This window comes from Engraulis encrasicolus, chromosome 4 (assembly GCF_034702125.1).
Source record: "Engraulis encrasicolus isolate BLACKSEA-1 chromosome 4, IST_EnEncr_1.0, whole genome shotgun sequence".
Lineage (NCBI taxonomy): Eukaryota > Metazoa > Chordata > Actinopteri > Clupeiformes > Engraulidae > Engraulis > Engraulis encrasicolus.
The window spans coordinates 24,785,642-24,797,855 of NC_085860.1; the positions used below are offsets into that span (position 1 = coordinate 24,785,642).

The 12,214-nt window shown below is 45.1% G+C and overlaps 1 protein-coding gene across 1 annotated transcript; it reads left to right on the plus strand.

Moving 5' to 3' along the window:
- Positions 1 to 6,045: 6,045 nt before the first annotated feature.
- Positions 6,046 to 9,255, plus strand: LOC134446771 (carbohydrate sulfotransferase 1-like). Its single transcript, XM_063196071.1, has 2 exons — positions 6,046 to 6,413; positions 7,408 to 9,255. The coding sequence occupies exon 2, from the start codon at positions 7,471 to 7,473 to the stop codon at positions 8,764 to 8,766; it is 1,296 nt and encodes a 431-aa protein (XP_063052141.1). The 5' UTR covers positions 6,046 to 6,413; positions 7,408 to 7,470; the 3' UTR covers positions 8,767 to 9,255.
- The last annotated feature ends 2,959 nt before the right edge of the window (positions 9,256 to 12,214 follow it).

Genomic DNA, 12,214 nt, shown 5'->3' on the forward strand with positions numbered 1-12,214 from the left:
TTAAACAATTCAGTTTAGTAAAATAAAGCAATATTTAATTTGCATAACTGCATTTTTCACTTTGCAAAAGTTTCATCCATAATAAGTTATAAAGCAGGAAGCATCAAAGATCAATCAATCAATCAATCAATCAATCAATCAATCAATCAATCAATCAATCAATCAATCAATCAATCAATCAATCAATCAATCAATCAATCAGAAATGCACTCAGAGAGTGCAGACCTCCACCAAGGAAACTGTTTGATACTACATTTGACTATGTTACACTCTATTCTTATATCAAGTCTTTCTGCCTTCTTTTTGTGGAGTTAGAAACTGGAACGTCAAAATGCGCCCTGTCCCGCAATTAAATTTGCGATCACTAGGGGCGTCTAGATTTCAATGGTGAAGAAGTACTGGTTCTGGTTCGTCATCCAGATCACCACCAACAATGTAAACACTTGTCATTTCCAACAAGTCCACAAAGTTTCATCCAAATCTCTGCATATTTTTTGGAGTTATCCTGCTGACAAACAAACAAACAAACAGACAGACAGGCAGACAGACAAACCAACGCGACCGAAAGCATAACCTCCTTGGTGGAGGTAATTAGATAACACAAGACAGAAGTTGATTTGAGAAGTCACCATAAGTGTTGGTTGCACAGCTAAAGTACTGTAGTGTTGCAATTCTTGAAATAATACATTCTCATTCTTGCCCATTCTAAGTACCACTAGTGATCTCATGGAGAGATAGAGAGAGAGTTGCTCTGTGTCCTTGGCCTCCGCTAAGAAACTGGGCTAATGAGAAATACTCGCTCCTCTCTCCTTAATTAAAGCTGCACTTGACAGCCAGCCTGTTCTGTTGTCTGTGTGTGTGTGTGCTTGGTGTCCCTCCCACGCGGACGCATCACGAGTGATAGCGCGTCAGTGGGTCGGACATCTTTGCCAGAGGCACTGATCTGAGGAGCAACCCTGACCTACAGGAGAGAGCCGGTAGTCCTTGAGCTGGTCATTATGTGGAAGGCATCAGAGCAACTTTAGATCGACTTAACACGGTGTGAAAAAAAACCCTCCCTGGACAAATGAGTAAAATTAGCAGTGAAAGATATTTCCTACTGTGTGCAAAAGTTTCTGGAAGACAATACGAGGTGAGACTTTTACACAACGTGTAACTACGGTACTACGGGAAAACCACAGGAGGGGTACAGATGGCTTGGGCAGGGATATTACTCTAGAATTTGGCCAAGAGCTTAGAAATCTCCCTGGGTGAATGGGTAAAATTAGCTGTGGAAGACACTTCCTGTGCAAAAGTTTATCAGAAAATGCAACTTATACAACTTTTTCAACTCAGCACGACACTACATCAGGGGTATATGGATGTGTTGGGCGAGGTTATGACTCTACAGTTTGGCCAATAGAGGCCTTTCAGGACACTTGTCCTACTGGCATGAGTATTAAGAGGCTGCATTTTGTATTCTTCCATGGGGCTCCAACTTTTTAGTGGCGCCCCGTGTTATTTAAAATATGCAGAATATGCAGAAAACACTTGTGAGGTTCGCCCGGTATTCGTATCTACCAATGTCATTTAAATTTTGAAGGCACTCTACTGCACTTTGTCACTCTTTGAACCAGCCCACTGCAGTGTGACTATCTACCAAATGAAACTGAACAAATGATTTCCTAATTAAATTTCAGAATGTCACCATGATATTTCTTAATTGACACGGGGAGTCAGATGGAGATAGGAGCTGAAAGGTCACCGACAGCATTGGGAATAGGGGGAGCAATATTATAAATCTGCAAAATAAACATAGAAGTGGCAACAGAATCCAGCTGGATAAGGGAAAAAGTAAACCAGTGTGATGTCAATGCCACGCAGGCACGCATGCACGCACGCATGCGCACGCACGCGCCCACGCACACACACACACACACACACACACACACACACACACACACACACACACACACACACACACACACACACACACACACACACACACACACACACACACACACACACAGAGAAAGACACACAAACAACAACAACAATTCCTTTGGGTGTCAACCTGAATAAATATACACTTCAATTATTTGTGTTATTTGTGGGATGTGGGACTGTGCAACAGGGAAGGATGACCTGGAGGTTCTTCTCATTTCTGCTTCTCGCCGAGCAGACCGGAGCGGCAGTCCAGTAAGACAATGCGGTATAGGGGGCTTGCACTGACTAGATGCCCCCACCACCACCATCCCCCACCCAAGTCCTGGAGAGAAAGAAAGGGAAAAGGAAATTACAGGGCTCTGCCTATTTCTCAACCTCATGCATGCTGCCGTAAGCTTGGCTGCACATCACCTATATGCAGACAGACAAGTCCCCCCAATGCTTGAGCACACCGGCTGATTGAAACTGAAGTTGCGGTGAACACACAAAGATAAAACTGATTTAGGCAAAGCCAACTGTAATCTAACTGTCGGGCGCTATACTACAGCGAGGCTGCAGCCTGGGATGAGATTGCAGAGGAGAGGCTGACTGGGTGGTGAAATGGAAAAAGTCCAGCTTTATTGGATGAAGTGACCTAGCTCCATTCAGATATAACGTGTGGTGTGGTGTGGTGTGGTGTAGGAAAAGGGAGTGAGATGAAAGGGAAGGTAGATAAGAACTCACAGCAATTCAGGACATAATGAAGACTTGCTCCTCTTCTTCCTCTCCTTCATTTTGGAAAATGGTTAGCCTGAAATGTAATGGTCCGCAATGTAATGCAAAATGTGTTTTCAAAGGTCCCTATTCCCATTTTCATTGTTGCCACATCCTCAATATGAGTATGAAGCGGTCGGACGGACACACAAAAGAGAAAGAACTTTCCGGCCAAAGCGCTCTAGTTTCCCCCGCAGGGCCTTTTCATCTCCTCCCTCCCTTGTCCTGAAACGTCTGTGCTAATTCTGGCTTCTGGCCATGACCGGCAGCCTTGAGGAATTAGCTTTCACAGAAACAACTTTGGACAAATTTAGGAGGCTCTCATTAAAATGTGCTGTGGCGGGGGAGTGACCTCACCATTTATTTTTACTACCCTCATGTCATATGGCTCGCTGCTGTGCCCGAGCCATCTTACAGAGAGAAAAAAAAGAAGAAAAAAAAACAGTTACTTTGTGGAGGGAACTTTTGACTTTTGTACGTCTTTTTCGCTGACATATCTGAATATGAATCTTTTGTTTGATATTATCATCGTCATATTTGCAATTCCAACTTTATTTCTCAAGGATAAGTAGGGATTTCTTGGGGGAAAACTGTGATCCTTGAGTGCAAATGTTAAGCAGTGCTGTTGATCCAATGCCTATCCTCGTAGCAGTCTTAGTTTAGATGGCGATGATCAACAGAGAGGCTTTGCGTTTTTCTTTTCTTTCAATTTTCTTTTCTGTGCTCAATGTCATTATCCCAGTTTCAACCAAGCATTTATGGAAAGGCAAACCAACTACAACATTTTCATAAAGCTTAATGAGAGCAGAATCACAGAGGCCCTTGTCTGAAGGGGCGCAATGCTATATTAATCTATTGCTATGAGCACAGTACAGTATCCCCAGGTGCTTTGCTATTAAAGCGGCCACTTTCACAGAACATTCACTCCACCTTAAATTGTCCCAAAAGTACACTAAAATTAGACTTCACTCGGATTTAGAATAAGGTGATGAAATTATTATAGGACTATGTACGACAAAAGACACTTCATTACCTGCCCACCAGCTGGGAGATGAAAACAAGCATGCTGCCAAGGACTAATATGAATAGTTGCGGAGTGATTTATTATTTCCATAATCCCAGACCTTCCCAAAGCCACCACTTTAACGATGAAATTTCCTTCTTGGAAACATTAGATGCTTGCCTGGTTAACACCAGACCTAATCACAAGTGAGATTAGGTCTGGGGAGTTGCCTATTGTAAATTCCGTATGGGGCCGCAATACTTGGCTATTATGACACACTGCCCTGCTCTCTGATTGGGCAGAGAAACTGTTAAGGTCGGAATGCTTGGCCATTATGACACAGATCCCATGATCTTGTACGTTATGAGTCATCCTCGCCATACTGTCTTTCAGATCGAAACGATTGTGTAGAACTAAAGGCAGTATGGGAGTTCCCAGGCTAATTAGATGCTGCAATGCATATAAATTATTGCATCCCCTAAACTAGTGTTGCTCAACAGGGGGCTTTACAGTCATGGGTAAGCGGTTAGGGCGTCAGACTTCTGGCCCAAAGGTTGCCGGTTAGACTCCCGACCCGCCTGGTTGGTGATGGGAGTAATTAACCAGTGCTCTCGCCCATCCTCCTCCATGACTGAGGTACCCTGAGCATGGTATCGTCCCACCGCACTGCTCCCTTTTGGGCGCCATTGGGGGCTGCCCCCTTGCACGGGTGAGGCATAAATGCAATTTCGTTGTGTGCATTGTGCAGTGAACACTTGTGTGCTGTGTCACAATGACAATGGGAGTTGGCGTTTCCCAGTTGGGGTTTCACTTCACTTACAGCCCCCAGGGGGTGTTGGGGAGCCCTAGGGCTGCTGAGAAGGATACAAATGAGAGGGGTCGGTGCTTATAGTTGCCATTGGGGGGCATTTGTCCATTCTATTTTTTAATAGGCTAATGGGGCGATGGTGCCTTTGATATTAGGATTTTGTCTCTGTTTAAATTTCGGAGGGCAATGCTTTCATGATGATGGGCTTTCAATACAACTGCACGTGGCAATTGACTATTATGTGCACTTTTTCAAGTCAGTTTTCACATTAAATTTTGGGAGCTGCGATCCTGTTCGTCATTGTGTGTCACATTCCTCATGGTGCTAACACAAGCATTCCCAGACATGCTGCATTTTCCACGCATTTTTGTGCAACCTGAGACTGCCCATGACAACTATTCTCCCAGATCTGAATGCCTTTTGTCAAATTAGACCAACAGATGTTCTTGAACATTATTTATGTGACTGGTTCTCAGTTTTGTAATTAATCTTAATGTAGGAGTACACAACAGTAGCATTTGAAACATCTGGTTGACTGTCTGTTAATGCAGCGTTTGATCTGGTTATGGGGGACAGTAACTGGCATATTGAGCAGCTGCTGCACTGCTCCCAGGCACTAAATAATCTCTGGGAGAATGGTATTAGCGTGGAAAAAATTGCCACGTAATCTGACAAGCCTAATTGGATGCACCTATTGGATGCATGGTTGATTTTAGAAAGACAAAAAAAGTTTTGTGCACACAGTATTTCGTTTTTCATTCATTATCAAAACACAACTACAATCCATGCACTTTCAGTAATCCATTGCAGTTATCTCCAACGTTTTTGTATGTCATTCCCACTTATTTATGAAGGCCTGTCCCCTGTTTTTCTTTCATACCAGCCCCCCCCAGTTTTGTGTCTGTAGTTGTATTGTTGTCTGTGAGCACACCAAAAAACATTCTTGACTGTATTTTTTTTTACTGTTGATATGGCTAAATAAACTTGAACTTGAACTTGAACAACTGCATTAACCTAAGCTTTCTTGTTTTTCCGGTCAGCATTTGCATATGACTGCATTTGGTCTGTATTTGACAAACGTTTTGAAAAAGTTTGTTTTACAATAATGTTTCTTTTTTCTTCAGAAATCAACATTTAGTGACAGGTGAGCAGTGCACAGGCTAGTCCTCGACAGGTGTGAAAGGCTCATATAGGCCTATGGTTCTCTGGAAACTGCTACTTATGTTTCTCTATTGACGTTGGTGCACTGTATGTGTGTGGACCAATGAGCGTTTGTTTTGCTTGCTCCCAGAGATGTTGATTTATTTCGTTGCACGGGCAGCAGACTTCACGGCACAAAAGGGAACAGAAAGGAGAGTATTGTTTATTTTGGCTGACAAATCGTGTGCCATTGCTGTCAAAATGTACACTGCTTACATGCATAGCCTACCATACGCAGTCACTTTTTAATAGGCTACCCAATACGGAGTTTCGCCCATCCCACCACATTATTCTAAGCTTTTTGCGGCCACGTCTTTAAAAGGCGGGGGCACATATGATGTGAGAGAGAATTGGGTGGTCCAGATTGTGAGCTGAAACACCTCTCACAACTAAAGCATCAGACAGAAGGACTTGAACTGTACAGTGACAAATCTGGATCTTGTGATGGACTTGCCTGTGCTCGCCTCTTCATCAACGAAACAACATTTGCGCGCAAAGACTCATCTGCATGCTATTCCTCTCCATGCGTGTCAATATGTTTTAATTCGCGCTGCATACATTTAATCCACCTCGGACATATTTAATCTTTCGGCGGACCGCTCAGATGTACACTGACTGGACACAAATGTTCGTGGCTGGACCTTTCGCATCTCAAGGCTCAATTCATCAACACTTGTGGTCACTTCAGTTTTCCTCACGACCCCAACATTTCGGCTTTACAAGGCAAGTGTAACACGCACGCTGAACATGACTATTGTTGTTTTTCATGTGTAGCCTTTATGGGCTGCCGACTTTTGGCCAAGTATGGCTGGTCATTTTTGACATGTTAAACCATGTCCTAATATTCAAAATCAGTGCCTAATTTTAGTGGTCCTTACCACACTTCTTTCATTTTCCAACGAATTTGAATTCCGTGGCACTGCGGTATATCAGACTTAGCGCACTGCCGTTTGTTCTCAGTAAATGTGTTATTACAGCACTATGTCTGAGATCAGACAAGCATCAGTCATCTACAGGTGCTGGCAGATTACAGTCAAGTGATAGGTGAATATTAGACCCGATCTTCCATCACGGAGCTCTTGCAATAGACGCGTTCATCGGATTCAGTGGATATAGAGGACAACGGCGCCAAACAGTAAACGCACGGACTATGTTTTTAAAATCATTACCGGTCTAATTTAATGCAGATTCCTTGTATCAATACGTTGCTTTAATGGACAACGTCCAAAGATGTATATAAAACAACTCGTAGAAGGGATACATTTGATAAGGGATACATTTAGTGATAGGATACATCACTAAAATCTGTCTAATTATTGTCATCGTCATAGGAGATGTAGGTTGCATTCCCTCAGCAATCGCTCGGAGAACAGTTACATGCACTGTATGCTGCCAGCATTCTCATTTAATAGGACTCAAAAAGCAGTGCACAACAAACTGTCTACCATACTGTAACTCCCCGGCTGTTTGAGGTATTAGGTTATTATGGCTATTCTCTTCCTGCTGGTCTCATTTCGACAAACCAAGAATATTTTCTAACAGCATGTTATTGTCTCTAAAAAGTCAAGTTTTTGTTATTGTCCTCTACTGTCCACTAACTAACATTTGCACATGGCATTATGCTGGTGTTGCATTTTTTTGGTCTTGCGTTCTTTTAGTTTCACTGTGCACACATCTGACAGACTCCTAAATGTTCTCCCTGTTACCCTGTTTCCAGCTGCTGCACCTTCACTGATAGGATCAACTCACGACTGCATCACCTCAATGAGGTTGCTCAGCCATGCAATGTTCCTGGAAGGCTGTGATTCTGACTGCCCTGGCGTCCTTAGCAATCCAGTACACGGCGATCAGGACCTTCACTGCCAAGCCTTTCCACATGTGCCCCATGCGCATGATGACCCCTCTGAACTGTGGCCTGTTGGTCGGCAGCGGGCAGGACGGCAGCGGCGAGCCCTTTGGAGAGCACATGTGTGACGAGTACCCCTACTTCACCTACAACTTCACCTCCCGCAAGACGCACGTGCTCATCCTGGCCACCACGCGCAGCGGCTCCTCCTTCGTGGGCCAGCTCTTCAACCAGCACGCCGACATCTTCTACCTGTTCGAGCCGCTCTACCACGTCATGATCACGCTCATCCCCCGGCCGCCGCACGGCCGCAGCATGGACGACCGGCACGTGATGCTGGGCGCCAGCCGCGACCTGCTGCGCAGCCTCTACAACTGTGACCTGTACTTCCTGGAGAGCTACATCAAGCCCATGCCCACCAACCACACCACGGACAAGCTCTTCCGGCGCGGCGCCAGCCGAGCGCTCTGCTCGCCGCCCGCCTGTGACGCCTACGGCTCCGCCTCCGGCGCCGGCGAGGCCAACATCGAGGAGGGCGACTGCATGCGCAAGTGCGGCACCCTCAACCTGACGCTGGCGTCCGAGGGCTGCCGGGAGCACCGGCACGTGGTCATCAAGACGGTGCGTGTGCCGGAGGTGGGTGACCTGCGGGCGCTGGTGGAGGACCCCCGGCTCAACCTGAAGGTCATCCAGCTGGTGAGGGACCCGCGCGGCATCCTCTCCTCCAGGATCGAGACCTTCAGGGACACCTACAGGCTGTGGAGGATCTGGAGAGCCACCGGCAGGAAGCCCTACAACCTGGACCTCACACAGCTCACGGCGGTCTGCGACGACTTCCTCGGCTCCGTGGGCACGGCCATGAACCACCCGGCATGGCTGAGGGGACGTTACATGCTGGTGAGGTACGAGGACCTGGCCCTCAGTCCCATGCAGAAGACCAAGGAGATGTACGACTTCCTGGGGCTGTCCATGGACAGGAACGTGGAGGACTGGATCCTGAACAGCACCCGGGGAGGCAATGTCAAGCATAAGTTCGGCACTGCCAGGGACTCGGCGGCCAATGCCGAGAGCTGGAGGCTGAAGTTGTCTTACGACATCGTCGATTACGTTCAAACTGTGTGTCAGCAGACTTTGCAGGAGCTGGGCTACAAGATGGTCAGGTCCGCTGAGGAGCTGAAAAACATGTCTCTGTCGCTTATCGAGGACAAAACATTTGTACCTTTTTTGTAACAAAGGTAAATGATTGCACAATTATTTTTGATACCGACGCTTAATATTGTTGCCTTAAATTGATTCACATTTGCACTAAAAAATCCGGGAGGGCCCTTTTTTGGGGGCTCTGCTATGCCGAGGTTTTCAACAGCACAATGGAGTTAAGTTAACTCTGGTACGTACGCCTGTGAAAGGGAGTTTTTACAAAAAAATGACCAATTTGTGACTACTGACAGATGGCCAACTTTTTTTGTTGAGTTGATGTGATGATAGATCAGATTACAGAACCAAGAAACATCATCTCACTGAAACCTACTTCCCATATTTAACTTAATGGGTGTATTACATACTAGGTGAATTAAACGAGAACATTTTTTGTATGCTGGCTGTTGAATGTTGATATTATTGTATATTTCCGTCCGGAAATAGCTGGACAGATGCTGGACTCCAGTGTCGAGGTGTATGATGATTAAAAAAAAAAAAAGTGCAATAAAAACATGAATGTTGCAGACGACCTCAACAGTGCTTTGTCAGCTGTCGTAATTAGCGATGCAACGCTCCCAAAAGGGCATATTTTATGACACAGCGGTAATGATCAGTCAAGCTGTGCTCCCATCTACAATAGGCATTAGTAGCCATTACTGACAAATAATCAACATATGCTCCATTTCACACTATGCAGTACTAGGACGGCCTGGCACTGTCATGGAGAATAAAACAGTAGCTACTGTATAGTTTTTATGGAGTCAGCACTTCTTTTTTATGGTGTGCCTACAAATGGTACGTTATTTTTACACAAGCAAGTATTATGTATGATTTAATGAGGTGCGGGTCGACAACCCCCATCGAGCACAGCAGCAGAAAATAACAGCAGTTAGAGATATTGCTCTTCATCAACATTATGTAACAAACACACACACACACACACACACACAAGCACACACACACAGGCCAAGCAAGTATTATTCCCCTACTTCTTATCGTCATCTCCCAGCGAGGAATAGGATCTCCTTGACCTTTGACCTGTCCCCCCCAAAAAAAAAATCCTGTCGAGGAAAAGAACACTGTAAGCTACTATTTGAAAAGGAAGACTATTTTAAGATCTTAAGTAGGCCTTTGGACATATCAAATAAAGACACGTTCTGGAGACTCTGGAGTCTTGAATCATAGGCATCTCCTCAAGCCCCCACTTGTGAGAAAGAGAGGGGAACCAGCTTTATATAAGATCTTATTTGTTACTGAATGGCAAAGTACAGATTATTTCCAAGATGCTGGATCTTTCTCCAGGAGGATGAGGCTCAAGCTCGTTGATATTGTCTGTCTGCTAAATAGGACATCTCCTACTGTGCACTTACTTCTCGTCCTTAGCTTGGCTCCCTTCATGGAGTGGAGTGGCCATAAGGCATACAGGGCATTTGCCCGGTGGACTGTTGATGATTTTGGCCTGATCCGCCCCTTAGTGTAGTGCTATCAGCAGAGATTCTATGAGTCTTATCCAGTCTCTGGTATCAGTCTTCATGGCGCTAAAGCTGACCTCTCTGAGACAGACGTAAATATTCATTTTGGTTGTTGTGGTCAAAATAGCTGGTAATAATAGATGACTAAAACTGTAGTCACAGGCCTCCTTGTCTCTCTCAATGGCTGGCTGGCGGACTGGTCTTGGCTGAAAATGCCCGGCCTGAGTTTTTGGCTCTCTTCTAGACTGCTTGGTGGTGTTACTCAAAGAACACACAGTCACTGTTTTGACATTTATGGCCAAAGTGGAAGCACTTTTCCTGAAATTAGGACAACATTTAAGTCACGTCAGACAAAGGCAAAAGCACAGTAATGGTGCATTATTTTGTGATAAATACAGGTTTAAAAAAACGCATAGAGAGTAAAGAAATGCTAGACTGCTGAAACAGGAGACAATACCTACCGTGATGTGGTGTTGCTGCTTTTGTGTAACATAGCAAGAGCTGTAGTGTGTCTAATTACAAGGGTGAGGGGTGAGTGTACACACGCACACGCACACACACACACACACACACACAAATAACACATACACTAGTACATTCTCTCTCTCTCTCTCTCTCTCTCTCTCTCTCTCTCTCTCACACACACACATACACACACACGCATACATGCACTCACGCACAAACACACACACACAAACAGACATGCATGCGCGCACACACACACACACACACACACACACACACACACACACACACACACACACACACACACACACACACACACTTACGTACACATGCACGCACACACACACACACGTATACTAACACATTCTCTCTCTCTCTCTCTCTCCCTCCACACACTCACACCCTACGGTTCCCAGGGTAGACTTTATAGTCTGGCACGCTATGCCCGCCGCAATACAGTACCTGTCATGGCCCCAATGAAGAGACGGACTTGGCCTCGTTTTTCCAGGAAGTGTGAATGACTCATGGTGGGATTGGGGACAAATACCCATTAATGTACAGTATGTCACCTCAATTAACATAATGTGGAGCAGTCACAGCTGCTCAGAAGTGGTGCTACTGTTTAGTCCCAACCGAAGAGCTATAATCGAACCTGGTCACCTCAATTAACATAGACGCCCAGGTAGTGCACTGCGTGTTGTTTTTAACCACCACGTTTAGTGAGCTCCCCAAATGCATAGTAGGCAGTGCAGGGTTTTGAAAAGCAGACGCTGTAGACACTGGCTGATTACCTGGCCGAGTCATTATCATCAAGGTATATTGAGCTGCATCCTTTCAATGAAATGTGTCATACAAGTCAAATGTATTAACATAATAATGACCAAAGTTGCCATCATCACAATCATCGTCCTCTCGACCCTCAACATCACCAACACCATCCTCATCCTCACCTCCCTTCTTCGTCCGCTACACATGACCACCACGTTTGTGGTAGACTAATGCACCGTTTATTTTTATTTCCATGTGTGTGGTACTTTGCGAAAAGAGTATTCTGTGAAAGACACAAGTGGAAGTTCAACCTTTGTGGAAAGACTAATGTCACACGTTGCCTTTGTTGATGTGAGGTGTATCCAAGCGGCGTTAAAAAAATAATAAAAAATAACCACAGTAGAACACATAGCAGTTGTGCCTGCGTAGACTTTAGAGGAAAGTCTCTTGAAGCTCGTGTATCATGACTCTCTCCCAGTCGCACTAATGGCAGGGTTTACATGTCAAAGATGCTCCAAGAGTCACACTTTAATCCTGCAGCAGCAGCACAGCGTAGGAGGGAAACTCCTGTAATGTAATGCGCACCTCCAAGATCTCCCCGCTGTTTTATTCAAGAGAAGTTATTAGGAACTGTAGGATTAAAGCGTTGAATACATTACTGAGGAGAGCTATTGGACTGTTTCCACACAGCCGCCCGTCGTAATGTAGGAATAAGCTTGATGTAATTGGACAGCAGATGCCGCGGTGTGACAATTGAAGCTGCTGCTTTGTTTAGA